This window comes from Aedes aegypti, chromosome 1 (genome assembly GCF_002204515.2).
Source record: "Aedes aegypti strain LVP_AGWG chromosome 1, AaegL5.0 Primary Assembly, whole genome shotgun sequence".
Lineage (NCBI taxonomy): Eukaryota > Metazoa > Arthropoda > Insecta > Diptera > Culicidae > Aedes > Aedes aegypti.
In genome coordinates, this window is record NC_035107.1 from 67,600,344 (window position 1) to 67,619,548 (window position 19,205).

General features: G+C 36.1%; 2 protein-coding genes across 5 annotated transcripts in view; both read right to left on the reverse strand.

Annotated features, from left to right (window-relative positions):
• Positions 1–5,069, reverse strand: part of LOC5572383 (probable nuclear transport factor 2) — a 28,426-nt gene extending 23,357 nt beyond the window's left edge. Inside the window, exons 1-2 of one of the 3 annotated variants that reach the window (XM_001653989.2) lie at positions 4,916–5,069; positions 4,648–4,856 (exon numbers count right to left, since the gene is read on the reverse strand). In XM_001653989.2, the coding sequence (XP_001654039.1) occupies positions 4,648–4,755 (108 nt within the window). In that variant the 5' untranslated portion in view covers positions 4,756–4,856; positions 4,916–5,069. Of the gene's footprint in view, positions 1–4,647 lie in introns of all 3 variants that reach the window. The other 2 variants (XM_011495210.2, XM_001653990.2) reach the window with 2 other exon arrangements.
• A 595-nt stretch (positions 5,070–5,664) lies between these two features.
• Positions 5,665–19,205, reverse strand: part of LOC5572387 (geminin) — a 32,146-nt gene continuing 18,605 nt past the window's right edge. For both annotated transcript variants that reach the window (XM_001653986.2, XM_001653985.2), the window contains exon 4: positions 5,665–5,804. In XM_001653986.2, the coding sequence (XP_001654036.2) occupies positions 5,771–5,804 (34 nt within the window). In that variant the 3' untranslated portion in view covers positions 5,665–5,770. The remainder of the gene's footprint in view (positions 5,805–19,205) is intronic.

Below are 19,205 nucleotides of genomic sequence, written 5' to 3' on the forward strand. Positions count from 1 at the left end.
CATCACCTTTTCATCGATTTCAAGGCGGCATACGACAGTATCGACCGCGTAGAGCTATGGAAAATCATGGACGAAAACAGCTTTCCCGGGAAGCTCACGAGACTGATAAGAGCGACGATGGAAGGTGTGCAAAATTGTGTGAAGGTTTCAGGCGAACACTCCAGTTCGTTTGGATCCCACCGGGGACTACGACAAGGTGATGGACTTTCGTGCCTGTTGTTCAATATTGCGCTAGAAGGTGTTATGCGGAGAGCCGGGGTACGATTTTTACGAGATCCAGTCAATTTGTTTGCTTCGCGGATGATATGGACATCGTCGGCCGAACATTTGAAAAGGTGGCAGACCTGTACACCCGCCTGAAACGCGAGGCAGCAAAAGTTGGACTGGTGGTGAATGCGGCCAAGACAAAGTACATGCTAGCTGGTGGGGCCGAGCGCGACAGGGCTCGCCTAGGTAGCAGTGTTACGATAGACGGGGATACGTTCGAGGTGGTCGACGAGTTCGTCTACCTTGGATCCTTGCTGACGGCTGACAATAACGTTAGCCGTGAAATACGGAGGCGCATCATCAGTGGAAGTCGGGCCTACTATGGCCTCCAGAAGAAGCTGCGGTCAAAAAAGATTCACGCCCGCACCAAATGTACCATGTACAAAACGCTCATAAGGCCGGTAGTCCTCTACGGGCATGAAACGTGGACGATGCTCGAGGAGGACCTGCAAGCACTTGGAGTCTTCGAACGTCGGGTGCTTAGGACGATCTTTGGCGGTGTGCAGGAGAACGGTGTGTGGCGGCGAAGGATGAACCACGAGCTCGCCCAACTCTACGGCGAACCCAGTATCCAGAAGGTGGCCAAAGCTGGAAGGATACGATGGGCAGGGCATGTTGCAAGAATGCCGGACAGCAACCCTGCAAAGATGGTGTTCGCTTCGGATCCGGTTGGTACAAGAAGGCGTGGAGCGCAGCGAGCTAGGTGGGCGGATCAAGTGCGTATCGATTTGGCGAGCGTGGGGCAGAACCGAGGATGGAGAGATGCGGCCATGAACCGAGTATTGTGGCGTGACATTGTTGATTCAGTGTTATCTGTGTAGATGTTAACTAAATAAATGAAATAAATGATGAACATGTCAAAATGTAGAGAAAAACTTCCTGTACGAGATAAAAATGCCCATACAGTCATGTAGGATCTAGAAAACGTCGAAAATAATTGAATTTTGAAGCATTGTTTTTCATTATTTTGGACACACCAATACATTTTGGACCCTCAAAGTATATATGTTGGACCCTCGGCATTTTTTATCGCTTGGCGACTAAGTCCATGACACTGGTTGTATAATATGCTTGCCCATAGTCTAATCAATCGATTGACATTGGAAAACTGAAGAAATTCTACGCTTTAAGTCCAGAAATTTGAAAAAAGTTTTTGTTTACATTTAAAAAATTTCTGACGGCTTCAATTTTTGTGTGTAACGTGTTGTAACGGTTGCATGGATGAACCGATTAAATTAACTAAAATTTCAGATAAAATTAACACATTTTCTTTGAACAAACGGTTGATGCAAGTGCGGAATAGTCCTATCTATCCAAATGACATATTTTAATCAGAATTACTTGGACACTCTCATGATTCACTTGGCATTGGGAATTATAGCCGGTCGATTTGTCATATACTATGTAATAAAAAATACAGGGGGCCGATATGATGACCATATTTTGTTGCCTCTTATCGAACGTAAGCAGCGCTCACCAATACTATTACGCTAAAAGCAATGCAGCTGGTGCGAATGTGGGAAAACGAACCTAGACACACAAAATCTATGCATATTGTTTGTTATTATTGCCATAGCGAAGTTCGCGGTTTAAAATAAAAGCAAGTTGCATTTCTATCATCGGGAAAAGCACAATGAAGTGTTGTTTTCCTTCTTGCGGTGTCGATTTTCATAATCTGAAGAACAATTCTCGCATAACATATGATCTCGCCCTAAAAGCCATTGGTAACCATGTGTGTAGCTCGTTGTTCCTGAGCACTTGAATGGATTTACACGTTATTTAACAACGCTTAGGGTGATAAAAGGATAATTTTCTACCTGCCAGTGATGTTGGTTTGGATGATTATTCATTCATTTGCTCAGAAACTACGAGCTACGCACGTGGTTACCAATGGCTTTTAGGGCGTTATCTCAGAGTACGCGAGAATTATAACGATGATAACATTTCGCATCTTTAGTTTCCAACCAATATCGATGCGCGGGATCGATGGCTAAAAGCCATTGCTAACGCGGATAAAAATTGTTAAGAAAACCGAAGACTTTTAATGCACATTCTCACATACCAGCTATGCGCAGTTTTTGTCTTATTTGGCGCATTTTGTCCCATTTTCTCTTATACGGATGGTAAACATTCAACAAAAAAATTGCAACTGGAGTATAAATTTATGCTCCCGATAAGAAGGCACAACGAGACCTGTCAAATACCATATTAAAAAACTATGATGCCATCCCTCTGAAAAAATACTTTAATACTGCGCATATTCTTGACAAACTTAAACTCAGTGGCGCTCAATATACCTCTTGACCTTGTGAATCAAAAGTGCCAAAAAGAGGATCCGATTCCCCACATTTCTTTGAAGAAAGCATCATGCATGATTTCATGAGCGACTCAATGGAAACGATAAATTCTCTGAAGCATTCTCAAAAAACTTCGGAAGAGGTTCTTTCAAAATTTATTCCTAAAAATAATTTCTAAATAGATGCTTAAATACATGCACAAGAAAAAAAAAAGGAAGTAAACTCTAGCCAAGGTCTATCCGGCCATTTCTAAAAGTTTGGTTTGCAAATATAGTCTGTCCTAAAAAGTATGATAAGTTTTTATTCTCAAAAAGAACATTTAATAATTATTCTTTGTTTTGCGTTTTAGTGCTGAATACCTATTATAGATTTTATATATTTTAAAGAGCTCATGTGGTAAATATTAGGAAGGTTTGGTTATTAACGTGAAGATGCATCGAAGCCAAACCTCGAATTTTCAAGAGCACAAATCTAGAGAACCAGACAAACGTTTGTGTTGAAAATGCTACTCACTGGTCACTCGCTGGTGGTGACCAATCGATTAGATTTTCAGCACGAACGTATTTGGAAGACAAACGGCATAATTAGGATGCATATTTTATAACGTAGTGTTCGAAGTTAAACATCTAACTATCCACCAAATTCCTATTAAATGAAAATGGCTTCCAAAAAGAGACTTTAAAGTGACTGGCTTCAAAAAAGTGACCAAGTCACTAAAAAGTGACTCACAGCCTTGCAATAATTCATGAGACATTCTTAAAAGAATTCCTGGATACATTCTTTGAGAACTTCCATGAAAACATTATGGAAGAATTTATGGAGCAATCCATGAAGAATTTTTAAGGTGATTATAGAACGAAGCCACACCTCAAATTTTCAAGAGCACAAGACTTGAGAACCAAACAGCGCTTCGCGTTGAAAATCTATCCCATTGGTCACCACCAGCAAGCAAGCAATGTGATTGGTTTTCAATGCAAACTATTATCAGATTCTTTAGTCTTGTGCACATGAAAATTCAAAACTTGGCTTCGTTTTATAATCACCTTAAAAGGAATCTAAAAAGGTGTTCTTAGATAAAATCTTAAAGAAACCTTCAACAACAATTTTGGAGAAAATTCTGAGAAATAAAGACAACTCTAGATGAATTCATTGCAATGGACATCTTCAATGAAACAAAAAGTAAATGGGTAGAAGAATCACTGGATGGAATTCCTGAAGGACTTGTTTGAGGAATCTCCGGAGTATTTTTTGAAAAATTACGGATTGAATTTTTTGGGAATTTCTTCAGAAGTCCGGAAAGAGAAGAAAAAATGAAACAAATTTCTCCAAAAACGATGTAATAAACCTTTGTTGATTTTCTAGGAAGGACTATTGTAGAAATCTTCGGAACTGGGATAGTCCCTGGGAAAATGTCTGGTAGTAGTGATGGTGTAGTCAAGGATTTTCTGAAGCATTTTCTACACAAATTCCTGTCTATGAATCCCTTGGAAAATCGCTGAAGAATTTTTTTTAATGAATTTGTCTTGGGAGGATTAGACATTTCTGAAGTGATCTTAAGAGGAGTTATTTGAAGTATTCCAGAAGAAGTCTCGAGAAATCATTCAGGGTTCCTGAAGCTTTTTCTTGAGAAACTTGGGAATAAATTCTGGAAGAGACCGTGGAATAGTCGTGTAAGAGTGTTTGGAGTGAGCCTCTAAAAAATATTGCATCAGATTCACTGCAATCAGAATAAGGAAAAAAGTGATCACTAAAACGAGACCAGTTAAAAAAAACACAATAAAAGCAACAAAAATAACTAGGTACATTTGACGTCGACTCCCAAAAAAAATTGCTAATACACAGATGGAACCAGTGAAGTCAGCACAACAGGAGATAAGTCGAGTGAGATTACACCTCCCCACCGCCCGTTCGCGCCTTCCATAAATCCCAACAAGAAACGTAAATAGCAATCATTACGTTGAGGTTAGGTGCAACAACTGGTTCATTCGCGAAAGCTCTATCCGCATATTTTCCCCTTTCGGCTACCGAGGATTACGCTAGCCCCAAAAACCCGATTATTCACGCCCTCCTTCGGTGTACTCACATTATACAAATTGACCAGATTTGGTCGCTGCAGCGGGTCATCGAACATGGCATAGTACTGGGTGACGAATCCTTTTCCAATATCTTCGTACTGCGGATTGAGAGCCATTCTGGATGGGAACTTTTTTTTTCAGGCGATGTCTTCAAAGGAGGCTTCCAACCAAGGGGAGCAAACTTTCTTCTTTCCTCAGTCGTGAACTAATCGACTCCCTGGAACCAATAATAACTCCGTAATTCCAATGGTCACCAATCGTAATCAACGCACAAACACTTTAGCCGGAAATGTCGCGGAAAATCCACCGGACGCACACCCGATAACCGAGACCGCACAAATTTTTGTGATTCTTCTTCCTCTCTGATCAGGAAAGTCGTCCGAAATTCGGTCGTTGCGTTGCGATGACGGATTTTTTTTTGTGAATGTGTGCGTTAGTCGATCTGTCAGACAAGCGCGCGGGCGAAAACGGAACCGCGGTGCAATATGGGGCGAAAATGCATCTTTGGATGCAGCCCTGATGCAAGGTGCATGTGCTGGGTAACGGTAATTTTACCGAACGATGGTGAATTTACAAAATAATAGCATAACTCCTGATCTCGCCATAAAAGCCATTGGTAACCATGTGTGTAGCTCGTTGTTTCTGAGCATTTGAATGAATTTTCATGTTATTTAACAACACTATGGGAAAGAAAGGATCATTATCTACCTGCCCGTGATGTTGGTTTGGATGCTTATTTTCTCTTTTGATCAGAAACAACGAGCTACACACGTGACTACCAATGGCTTTTAAGACTTTATCTCAGAGTATGCGAGAAATTCCCTGCAGAATGAAAGAGAGCCAGATAGAACAAAATAAAACATAAATTACTCAAATTTAGTAATTCTGTGACTATCCGTGTTTCTGCAATTCTTCAATAAATCTCAACGATTGAATGATGATTGAACGCAAATGATTGTTGATGGCGTAGGAAGCCGTGAGTATATGGCTTATATTCATGCGGGATAATAATGAACAAATTTGAAAAAGAGGTCGCCTAATTAATATTTATTTCTTGTTTTATAACTTTTCCACATTTCGCGTACAGTTATAATTAATACAAATATACTTCTGTTAGATTATTCACGGCGACTAACCGCTCCGGTGGCAACGAAACAGTGGAAACCTGTAATGAAATAGAACACAAAAAATAAGAAATGAACGTCATCGTCCTGGTCTCATGTATATAGGTATCCCTGGGCGCTCGTAGATGACTCGGTAGATTATAGACCAATCCAGTTGCCTGCGTAGTTGTGCAATGTTGACAAAATTTTCTTTGTTTGCTGTGAGAACTGTCACAACATTGCTTTTGTTTGCTGGGAGAATCCAAATATATACAGAATTGGGTCCTAAAGCCCTGTCCCAATTTTAGTGCTAAACGCTTAAGTTTAGGCCAAAAACACATGTTTACTCAATTTTCTAATGTTTTCCGTTAATTTAAGCCCAAAAACATTTTTATTAGATTTTGTCACAACCTTTGGCTTAAACTCAAATTTTGGGTGTATTTTGTTTTCCGTGTCCCTTACAAAATGTCAGATAGGAACAACCCCAGTGGTCGAACTAAAACCTCTGTGGTGTTTTTGTCGACTAAGCGAACGTCAAACATGATCAAAAGTGTCAAGGTTCATTTATGGACCAAATTTTTAAATTAAAGTTTAAACATGATATAGCCATTATTTGAGCGGGAAAAATTGCTAAAGTAATTACAGTAACATGCTTTTTCGTGTTATTAAATAAAAACAAGTTTTCATTACAAATTTTAGGACCTAATTGCTGCAAAACAACCACTTCCTTGTTGGCCTGCTGTTGACCGAAAGCTCAATAGCGTCAAACAAACATCGATACGTTTTTATTCTGAGGAAATCGATTTGTGTAAGATTGATTGTGCGTTGGTGTTCGTGACAGTTTGCTTGGGGACCTCTATACCACAGATAACAGATGCTTATCAGTCAATGAAATTGTCGCGTTGCCGCTTTTATCTGCGAGGTACAGATTTCTTAAACTGCTGTAATTGTTGATCTGACTGCCGATAAGTCAAGATCGATTCAATTATTTTTACTGATCCTATTTTATCAGCTCTTAGCTCAAGTGTTTCACTTGAGTCTACATTTGTTTAAAGTGCTGCATGTTGTAGAACCTGGTTTCCGTCAATGAGCAGTTACCCTGATTCCGTGTTCGTCTACAGGAGATCAATCTGTCGGTCGATTCCGAACGAACCATGTCATTTTTGTCAGATTTCTTGTATCCAGGTTTTTACGAGTGCTAATGGCTGTCGCAAACAGGCTCGCATTCTGGTAGGGATCAGTCGATATGACGTTTGGCTTGGGTCCGTTCAATATAATACGACCCAAGCCAAATGTCAAATCGACTTATCCCTACAAGAAAGTGAGCGTATTTGTGGCAGCCATTAGCGCTTTTAAAAATTTATTTACTATCGGTCGGTTCCGAACGAGTTACGTTATAACAGAGCCCATAGTGCCAGAAATAGGTTGGCATAAAATAGCAACAGTTAGCAAAGTATGTCAGTTAGCCAAAAAAAAAGAAGCGTTGCTGATTAGATTGCTAAACTGCAAAAAAAAGGTGCTATACACGCCTTACAGGCCATGCATTTTGCCTTATGAAAGGTGAAACGATTATTGCAATGCGAGCGCTTTATATACCGTTCCAGCATCACTCCACATTAAGGCGTCGATAGGCGCGTGGTATACGCACGGGCCTAGGGTGTTTTATGTATTTTGGACAGAGCGTTACGCGTATCCAGGTTTTTAAAATCGCTAATGGCTGCCGCAAACAGGCTCACTTTCTGGTAGGAATAAGTCGATTTGACGTTTGGCTTGGGTCATTTTCTACAGGCCTATTCACAAGACGTTTCAAATCAGCTGATCGGGAAGCTCTTTGACAGTTCATCTATGGAAATGACAGCTCCGTGTTAGCATCGGTCCTCGACCGATGTAAACAAATGCATAGAAGGACCTGTCATATGAAAAGGCCTGATGAACACATCCAAGCCAAACGTCAAATCGTATGATCCCTATCAGAAAGCGGACCTATTTGCGGCAGCCATTAGCGCTCGTAAAAAGCAGGATATAATTTGGCCACTTCCATTTGATTTTGCCGTAAATGTCCAAATTATATACGCGTAACGGTATGTCCAAAATACTTTGATCACCCTACACTCAAGATAAAGTCTTCATTTGATCCATGTGCAAACCCACATGGATTTTTGCAATGGGGGTTCGCATATGCATAGTATGTGCGAACTCAATGGATTACCTCCAATCACTGTTTTCATTAAGATCATGATGAATTCAAATTGACTCCATACTTCACGCACATACTTTTTAAGGGTCGCATCAATCGTAATTATTGACGTTTCACATCAATTCAGGATGTGGTTTTAAACGTTTGTTATCTTTGAAAGTACACGGTATTCATTTTTGTATTCTGAATCAGAAATATTCCGATTAAGTTCACGAACAATTTCCAAACCAGTCAGCAATGGAGTATTAGCGAAGGATGGAAACAGTTTATGAATTTAATCAAACATCACTGATCCAGAAAACAAAATATTGTATACTAGGTGTTCCAAGGGAAATCCAATGGTGAATAGTTAGATGCAACATGTTTATTATACAGATCTATTTAAATTTATTACAAACGCGTATCACATTTAAATTTCTTTCTTATATACATAAATAATAAGTATTGCACAGACCATGACACTGGTTACTTACAGATTCCTGGCACCACTCGACAATTCGCCGGAAAATTTCATCGATGTTCCAAGCAATGTTTTCGCTGGCTGCTGATCCGGCACCCGTCAATGCGTCTTCCAGTTCGTCTCTTGAAGTTCGCGAAAGAAAATCAAAATCTATGTTTGCACCTTAACAAACATACATAACGTTGAAATTTCATGTTAAACCATGTTTATTTTTCAATCTATAGGCAATTACCTTCAAATGTATCCGAAATTTCGGCAGGCAGCTGTAATTCGTATAGCATGATTTCGCGGAAACTTTTTTCGGTAGCCATCTTTGTTTTCACTATGTGGCTCGAGATGCGGACGAGTTTAAAGTCTGCACATACTATAAATGTGACTCAAATGACATGCATGCATTACACAAATTAAAGGTATTTGTTAAACATGTGATAAGTATATACACAGCAAAAAAAGTTGTTGAATATTACATCGAAACCGCTGCAACCAAGTCATTCCCTCGGTTGTGCAATATTACACAGCCCGACGTACTCGTGGGCTATTGGTGTAATGAATGCGACCGATGTAATTTTTTCGATGTAATATATTCAATGATGTAATCGAGGCGATGTAATATGAAAACAATGTAATCTAAGCGATTTGAAAGAGAAAAACCGATCGCAAATTCTGCTCAATGGTTGATTAAATTGCTTTTTCGCTAATAAATCCTACATATTATGTAAAATCAGGTTTCACCCACAGGTAAGAGTTATTGAATTTAATAATGTTGAAATAAATAAAAGCAATTTAATGAACCATTGAAGAGAATTTGATGGTAACAGGATTAAACATGTTTCTAATAAAAAATAAAAATATTACGTTTGAATTATGTTATTTTTATTGTCTTAAATAATTTTATAAATGATGAAGCATATGGCTGGGACGTCTAACTTAGGTAATAAGCCACATAAACTGTAGTTCACCGTTTCAGGTAGCCTGAAGACGCTCATGGTAGTGTTTAATCAATCAATGCTCAGCAATCAATGGAATCAACCGTAACCGTGCCGATCTAAAAATAAAAAGTGAAAACAAGGAAATATTATTCAATTATAATACACATCTATGGTTTTAATATTTTATAATTATAGATCGCTAGATCTATACTAAATATTCAATCGAATGTTAAATAGAGGTTCTTTTCAAATAGTTTACAAAAATATCGATTCTTAAAGTCCTAAATTATTTTCTTTATTTTTGGATAACTTGGAGATGCAAAGATTTTAACGAACCCGCTTCAGGAAATCCTCCTGCAAATTTGTAAATTCGCTTAAAATTTCAGAAAATCTAGAAAAACTCAGTTTTAGAAATCTTGCATGCATTTGGGGTGAAATTCATCTTCTGGTCGTACTGTTGAAATTCCACCTAAGGTTCCTCTGAGAATTCCAAGCATATTTTTTTCTTGAGAAGCGTTTCGAAAATGTTCTCCGAAATTCCACTAGAGATTATTATCCAAGGGGCCCATTCACATATTTCATAACGCTGAATGGAGTGGGTGACTTCAAGATGTTACAGGTCATACAAAATTCGGAAAATATTCTTACAAAATGCGTTATGAGGGGGTGGGTGGGTGTTGAAAATGATCATTTTTGGCGTTATAAAATTTGTGAATAAATCCAAGGGCGACAAAAAGCGCTGTCTCTAGAAATTCATTTAATTTCAGAAATTTGTCAACAATCCTATTTTTAATATAAGCATAGGATATTATATTAGGCGATTTGCTTTTTATTTGTTTTATTCAGTTGGAGCTGCCTGACAGCTTAACTTGTCAAGGCTGAGCATTTGGTCTGGCTTTCGCCAAGTTTCCCCTCTACCAGGACCAATACTCAGACGGACTAGGCTATGGTGCCCACATGAAGACTGTTTTTTATTAGTATTGTGACGTGATAGTTTTTGAAAAATACCCATATTCCCTTGCTTCTGAGAAAAGGAAGCATTGTGAAAATCAGCAGCTCCATCAGAATTTGTTTGAAATAGTAGTGTAGTAGTTCCATTACTAATACTGTCTAGTCAAAATGGTTTTGAATAATTTGTCATTTAAGTGCTATTCTGATTACTCCTGTCTTTTACGTAAGATTAGAGTCTCAAATGTCAATTGTCGTCAAGTCTTAACAAAATAAGGTTGTTTAGTAGTAGTTCTAGATAATTTCATTTTTTTTTTTGTTGTTAAAAGTATTTATTGGTCATTACATTCGTATATCCTTAAAGAAAAAGGTCACTTTCCTTGTCTGTTCAACAATTTCTCGAAACTAGCATGTGTTCCCTAATGATCGATCTCAACGTCTTACTTTCCATAGTCATTTTTATAGTGAATATTTAAGAGTAAAGTTACCTTAGGCATCTATTACAGTCTCCTACAAGATTCCCTTTTCGGTGGCAAATGCAATGCTTCACAACGCCTACTTTCTACTTGCAAATTTTGCGAAAATGAAGCTGGAATTAGATTATTTGGTACCGTTGTTACAAAAGAGGTATTTCTTATTATGGCAATGTAAAAACAATATTAAAATAAGATTGTCGCCACTTATTTGTACTCAGTGAATCTACTAGTCATTTTCCTCAGAGTAATATTCCCTAAGTCGTACATGATAACGATGTATCTAGCTAGCTAATAGTAAGAGTGGCTACGGATCATTCTGGTTAGCAAAAGGCAAACTGATCGTCACCAATAGTACCGTGCCAGTACCATATTATAGACAGCGCCATATTCTGAACGGTCCGTTTCTTATGTTGAACATTCATTGTTTTACATCTAAAATAGTAAACTGTCAGTTCGAAACATGATTCATTGTAACACTTCAAAACTAAAATACATGGTTAAGTTGTTTTTTCAACAAATATTATACGTAAATTTCGTTTGCTGTCCATAATAAGGAACAATGTGTGTTCATAATTAGGACCATTGATGTATATGGCGTCCATAATTAGGAACATGCATGCGTCAGGCTAACATATGATTTTTTAAATTATTGATAACTGATGGACGTTTTATTTTAATTTCTACGTTTATTTAGATATTAGACAAATGCAACGGCAAGACAAACCAATATCTCAGCTGTTGAAATCCTTAATAATTTAAGTTATTCAAAATGGATTTTCTTAACCGTTCAGAATATGGTGCTTGCACGGTATTAATGTCCACTTCGAATAGATTAATTATTTGAAATGGGCATCAATTCTATCAATAACGCAGAATGTCCGTTGGATCACATTCGAGATATTATTGCGTCTATGCCATATGAATTATGAAGCGGCTTTAAGCAAAAAGTGCCAAAATGTGATACCACCACTACAGGTTACGCCTTTGGTTTCCATCATATGGGCTAATGGATTATGCCCTCCCATCGCAACAAGGTCGCATAACCAAGGGGAGGGAATATTAGGCGATTTTCATAATCATTTAAATCAGTGCTTCCCAAACTTTTTCAACTTTCGCCCCCTTGAGGCCAATTTTAATCTGGAATCGCCCCCCTGATATGTGATTCAAATATTTTAATAAGGACAAAAAAATGTCTTCGACTCGCATATCCAAAGAATCATAATACAAGAACTATTATGTACATTTAAAATTATTTTCTTAAATATCGGTAACCTGGGCTGTAAATTATAATATCGATTTGAAAAATATCTTGCGTACATTACAGGCTACTGATTTAGTCGGTAAAAGTTTGGTCCAGTTTCAATTTAACAACTGTAATGTATTCATAGGCACCTTGTGACGTAGTTGGGGGCAAAGTTCTCCAAAACTGAACCAATTGCAATATTTTCCAAGCAAACGCATTTATTTTTACACAAATATGTCATATTTGGATGAACTGCAATGATTTTGTTCGCAATTGTTCGTTTTTGAAAGATCTCACCCCGTGAATTGTGATTTATCTGCTATTTCTAAAATTACTGGAATAATTTTCAGAAATTGTGAATAATCAGTGCCTGACGTTTCTTACGCTTTTCTTTATCCAATCCAAAAACCCTGAAAATTATATGAAAATCCAGAACGTTTTTCAACTAATTCATCAATTCAATTTATCAAAAGGGTGTTTTTCTAACACCAAGAAAAACTCGAATTTTTCGGACGTTCTGGAGAAATCCACCGCATCTCTGAAATTTCTTCAAATCTATTTACAAATAGAGTTTTTTTATCTTTGGCATCGCTGGAACGAGATTTTTGTAGGCTAAATTTTCCAAAATTTGTTTATAACATGATTAAAAGCATCATAAATGACACTGTAGATTTTTTTTTTGTAAAAGCTGGATGCCAGAAATATTAACTTCCAAACCTTAAAGTTCACATACAAAAAGAGATCCTTATATATATTGTGCATCTGCAAAATCTCGTGAAAATTTCAAATTCTGACCATTCTTAAAACTCACATGATATTTAAAAAGCGCAATGAATAACAGAAATATTTCGAGTTTGACAATCATGTAATGTTTTCTATAATAATTTTAAAATGACAATGATTAAAGATATAACGATGAAATTGATTAACCTTCAGATCCATCCAAAGAGTCATCCAAAGGTTATGAGTAATTATTTTCAAATGCTCCCATGTTAGCTTTTTCGCCCCCTTTCTGGATTTTTCGCCCCCCAAATTCGGTTTTACAAATTTTCGCCCCCTTGAGACTAAAAAACGCCCCCAGGGGGGCGAATTCGCCCACTTTGGGAATCACTGATTTAAATCATTATTAATAAATATAAAAATGAAGTAAAAGTTCGTATTCGACTATATGTGTTGAGATACAGTTTTTGTCTGAGATTTTTTTCTAAAAACACGGTTTCGGCATTGAAGTGAGAAAGAAAAAGTTAATTTCAGCAACTTTCTTTTAAAATAACAAATATTCATCATAAAAATAATAATAAAAAACATATGTAGATAATACATTTTTTATTGAGAAGTATGTTGTGAGTACTTTCATAAGGAGTGTAGAGAAATCTGAAATCTGTAAGCATTCTTCTGCTTGGTGTAATCTATCAAAATTCATTACATAATTTTTCAGGTACACTCGCTCGTCGCTGTTGAACATTCTTAAAAGTTTTCAGCTTTCACTAGACATTTCTAAAAATTTTCAAATTCCTCAATAATTTAAAGAAACATAAACCTACCTGAGTAAATTGAAATTGAAATTGAATGTTTAACAGCAATTCGCACATTTTTGGAAATTTTCAGTATTTACTTACACATTTTGTAAGTAGCTCTCAGTCTTGTTTGTAAATATATAAATCTGAGTATTCAATATATACTTAAACTTCAACAATAATCCGAAAATGCAAATACTGAGTCTATTGTAACCTCAAATTGTATACCTCTATAAATAAGCTAAATAATAACTCTCCTCCTTTAATTTCTCTTGGAATTACTTAAAAAGTAACTTTTTAAATTTATCATTACAAATTTGTTCTTGAGGTTCTCATGAATCTCCCAAGAAATCTCTAATGGAACTGTTCAATAGCAGTTAACATTTTTCCTTACCTTGTTTTTTTCGGATTTTGCAAAAACTCTTTCTGTTTTCTTTTCGGGGCAGCCTACCGATTTTTTTCCAGTAGCTTCCTATTGGCGATCAAAAGTGAGGTTAGGTTACGAAAATTTTTCTAATTTAAATGAATATATACGTTTTCCTGTGCCTTAAACTGCAAAAATCTTGTCAGTTAAATGATTGTGATGATTTTTCTTCCAAAGTTATCACAAGAAATTCCGATTGAAATGCACATATATTCTAGAAGAGCGCCATCTACGCATTTTAGTTAGATTACCAAAAAAAAGCACTTAACAAATTATTCCTGACTATTTTCCAGGTACAGCTTTGGAATTCCATCATGTGTTTTGTAGAATGTCTTCAAGAGTTCGATATAAAAATCTTTCAGAAAATTTTTCAAAAGTTTAATCAGGAGTTTTTTATCAATTCCTTCATGAGGTTATTTATCAAAAATTTCTTTTAAGAGATATACAGTTGTGTTCAAAAAAATTGTAGTGAAAGCCGATTTTCATACAAAATGCTCAACTTTGGCATGCTGTAACTTTGTTGAGCAATCGGCATGAAATTTTGGCAGTAAACTACAAATATACTCAATTTTATTATCACAAAATTTGAAAAAAATCACACTACCGGCTAAAAAGTTAAGCACCAGGTGAAATCGCTCAAAATAATAGTAGATGATGATTTTAGATTAAGAGAAAATTTAAAAAAAAATTGCGTTGAATTTTGAAAAAAAAAGTGTGAGTTCCAAGTACGCCTTGATGGATTCCTACAAGTATCTCTAAAAGACCTTCTAAATTTTTGATAAAATTCTTCCTAAAATATTTTAAAATATATAAATAAACTAGAATCTTCAAATAACGTACTACAACAAGTTTTGAAGAAATAAACTGGAAAAATTCGAACCGAATCCCGAACCTTGACTAAAGTTTTGAAGAATGCATGGAGATTGAGAAATTTCATTCGAAAAATTATTTGAGAAATGTGTGAGTCGCAGCAACAATATTTTGATGATATGCTGGAGACAACCCAAGAGAAGTTTTTTTAGGAACCTAATGAGGAATCCTTTGTCAAATTAATCAAGAAATTCTTGGAAACGTTTATTATAAACGTCATCAAATAATGCAAATAATGCAGGCGAAAAAACATATTTGTATTTATTTTTTATTTTATTTTTTATGTTTTCAACTTATCAACTGCTTATGAACAACACCCAACTGGAGCTGTAGTTTCTTTTACCAATCTTAAAATTCCCAGTCTAAACATGTTTAATGCTGAATAATGAAAAATCGTTGAAAGGACTGAATAATGTTAAAAAGATCTTAACTAGTGTTTTGATAGCGGCGCAGCCAAAAAAAAATCGATTGAAGGGATTTTGTGTCATATTATATAACGATTTTGTGTCATATATATCGTCCCATTGATGCTACAACTAGATAACTCGAAATTTGAAATTTTTGACTTCAATATGCCAAAACATTTTTCTTAATTAGATCTGTAAAATACCTACAGCTCATAAGCGTGTGATTCAAAATACACAAATTAAAGTTTATTTTTGAACCATATCCTCTGCGATTAACCGTCACCTTGTAAAACGGTCTTATTTTCAAAGTTGCACATCCCAAAATTTTGATTTTCGAGTTATCTAGTTGTAGCATTAAGGGGACGATATATAACGACATATTCTACCATCTATTACTGTTTCAAAATAATTTCCCTGAGTGTAGCCAAAATTCCCTGAGAAATCCAGATTGTTTTTAGGTTGAGAAAAATCCCCTGATAATTCCAGGTTTTCCAGGTAGTAGACACCCTGAACTCTCTCTCAATCTTTAATTTGAACTAAAAATATGATGTAATCGTTCGCAGAATACTCGATAAAAAAAGGTGTGATATAAGCCCCCATACATAGGAACTTATGGAGGAATTCCTGGAAGATTTTCTGGAAACTGCTAGAAGAATTTATAAAGTATTTTGCAATAAAATACTTTTTGGAGGAACTCTTGAAACTTGGAGAAACCTATAGAAACTCCTGGAGAAATACTGGAAAGAAATCCTAGGGGAATTCCTGAAGGAACTCCTCGGGGAATATCTGGATAAATATTTGAAGAAACTTCTAGAGAAATTTCTTAGGCAATTTAATGTGGAATTACTAGAGAATAACTCCTAATGGAACATCTGGGGAAAAAAACAAGAGGAATTCCAGAGTAATCTCGTGGTAGAATTTCTTGAGCAACTTCCTTGAGTAATTCCTAAACTCCTGAACAAATTTCTGAGGAAAGTCCTTAATGAATTTGGAATGAAACTCCTTAATAAATTTCGTGTTTTCTTTAGGAATTCCTGTATTCCTGAAGGAACTTCTGTACCATGGGAGTTGTATTCCTGTGACAATGTTGAGTCCTGGCAATTTTTGAGAGAAATACTGGTGGAATTCCTTACAGAACTCCTGGAGATACACCATGGAGAACCTTGGAGTTCTGTTCCAAAGGTGGATTACCTAGAGAAACTTTGAGAAGAACTCTAGAAGAATTCATGAATGAACTTATAGTGGAATTCCTGACGGAAATCCTAGTGGAACCTGTTGGAATTGCGCTACTGTGGCACCTAGGTAGAATAATCGTCGGTTGAGAAGCATGCGTCATCGTAGGTAAAAGTGTGGAAGATTCGTTGAGAGAGGTACGATATTTGTGTATGGTGTTAATTTGTAAATGTATACCTGGTTTGAATAAAGAGAATGCTGATTGAGATATCAGTCAGTATCTGTCTTCTACAACAACCTTCTTTCTACCTATATGATTTTCAATCGGTTGTGGATGGGCCAGCCTCGCTAGTATCTGCGTCAGCATCCCTTGAGGAACACCTGGGGGCATTCCTGGAGAAATTCTTGAAGGAACTTCTGGATGAATTCCTGAATGAACCCCTAATGGAATTACTGGAAAAACTCCTGGACAAATTTCTAGGGAACTCCGAAAGGTATTATCAAAGCAACTTCTTATGGAATTTCTTGAGGTATTCCTGGATCCTGCGTAATTTTTTTGGGGAAGTCCTGGAGGGATTTCTAGAGTTATTTCTTTAACAGCTCCTGTAGGAAATACTAGTCGATTTCTTAATGAAATTCGTGTAAAAATTAATGAAAAACTCTTGGTAAAATTGCTTGATAAAATCCAGGCAGAATTTCTAAAGGAATCCCTTCCAAGGGGAACTCTTGTAGAAATCCATGAACAAATCTCTTGGTGGAATTCCACAGGGAAATCCTGGAGGAATTCCTTATTAAATTCGTGAAGCATCTTATAACGGAACTCCTCGGTATTTTTTTTTGAAAAAAAGTCCTAGAAGAATTACTGAAGGACCTCCGAGACGCATTATTGAAGGAACTACTTCTTAAAAATCTTCGAAAATATCCTGCAAACATTTTTTTAATTATGGTGGAAGAACCCTGTAGCGACCTTTCATAATTCAATTGACTGAATTCGATTTAGGGGCCCTCAAATTTAACGCCTGTCTAAATGTAATGCGTTAACGTGAAATCATTGTTGAAATAAACGATGAACAGCTTTTGCAAAACTACGACCAAAGGGGTGTGAAACTTATGCTGATATGTTGCTTTAGTAGTTGAATAGCAAAAATGTCAATAAATGAGTCTACAGTTCTTCTGCTCTTAATTCTTGTCCAGAATTTACTGAAAAATATCGAGAGGACTTCCAGTGAATTGCCATGATAGTGGAAATGTTAGCTGACAAAGTCACCCTGGAAAGCTATGATTCATATACAGCTTTAATTGGGTGTTCTAGGAAAATTTTGTCATTTCCTAATTTTTGTGTTTTGAGTCGGAATTGGTCGTTATTCAGACAGACCAGATTAGATGATATTTTGGCCTAGTAAAGATAAGCCTAGGACATCATCAATTATTCTGTTTATTTTGGTGGTACTTTGATACAGATGTTTCACCAAACTGAAGTTCCAACACCGACCAATTGATTTTTATATTCTTGACGAAAGAAATGCCTTAAAATAAATTAATAAATTTGCTCAAATTTGGCTTCAAATGAAATTTTGCAATTCCAAAGATTTATTCAGGAGTTCATTTTGTGATTTTCAAGAACTTTCTAAGGATTCCGTTCTAGATACCTTCAAAAATTCAACTTTGAATTTTTCTAAGGATAGTAATGGAAGTAACCTCAGAGATTCTATCATCAATTCTTTCAATGATTCTTTCAGAAATTGTTCTAGAAAATGATGAGTACTCCAGGTATGCATTCAAAGATTTTACCGTCGTTTTCTAAAAACTTCCACATAGATTTTCATTGACAACATCTTCAAGATTTCAACTAGTAATTGTAATAAATTGATATTTTCAGATATTTTCTAAAATTCCCTTCAAAATTATCGTTCAGATTTCTACCAGAGAATTCTGTAATGATTGCTCCAGAGATTGTTCCTTGGATTCATTAACTATTCTAGAAGTTTCAAGTGAAATTTCCCAAAGATGTCTTCCAAGAATTTCTTCAGACATTTTCCCTGGATTATCTCAAAAAAATCAAGGATTTAAAATGAATCTTTCAAAAATCGGCGAGATATTTCAGAAAGAAATCCCAAAGTAACATCTGATGAAACTTGATTAAATTTGAAAGAAACCCTCGATGACCTACCACAATTTTCTATGAAAAACTACTGGGCTCTTGAGGAAGGCTTGAAGGATTTAATAGAAAAATTGCTTAGATGATTATAGTAACTGTTGTGGAACCTCAGATGAACCTTTGAAGAAGCCATGGATATTTTACATGAAAAATACACGAGAAATTTTATGGAAGAACTGTAGAAATGTTGGAACAATTTTTACTTCTCCAAGAATGAGGAATATCAGGTCAAATTATAAGAGGAATTCCTGGAAGAGTATTAAATATATTCCCAAGTAATCATGGAGCATTATATCATTGCTTATATAAAGCAGCTGCATTGCCGTAAGCCTATCATTAAAGTAGTTTAAAAGTGGAAAAAGGCCCTGATATAGTCGAACTAAGGCAAAAATGTTTATAAAGCATCCAAGCAATTCATAAAGTAATATTGATACATTTGTAATGTAGCGTTAATGCTCTTTTGCTTGACAGCTCTTGTAATTTGTCGAATAAAAGCAATGTCGTATTCAGTCGTATCAGTATTGTTGACATGCAGTAGAATATGTGCAATGTTATAATGCTTGGTGTTACTTGGGTTTCCTCGGATAACCGCTGGAGGAATTTTAGAAGAAATTCCAATGGTAAATGTGGATGAATCCTCGAAGAAATCCATATAAAAGTT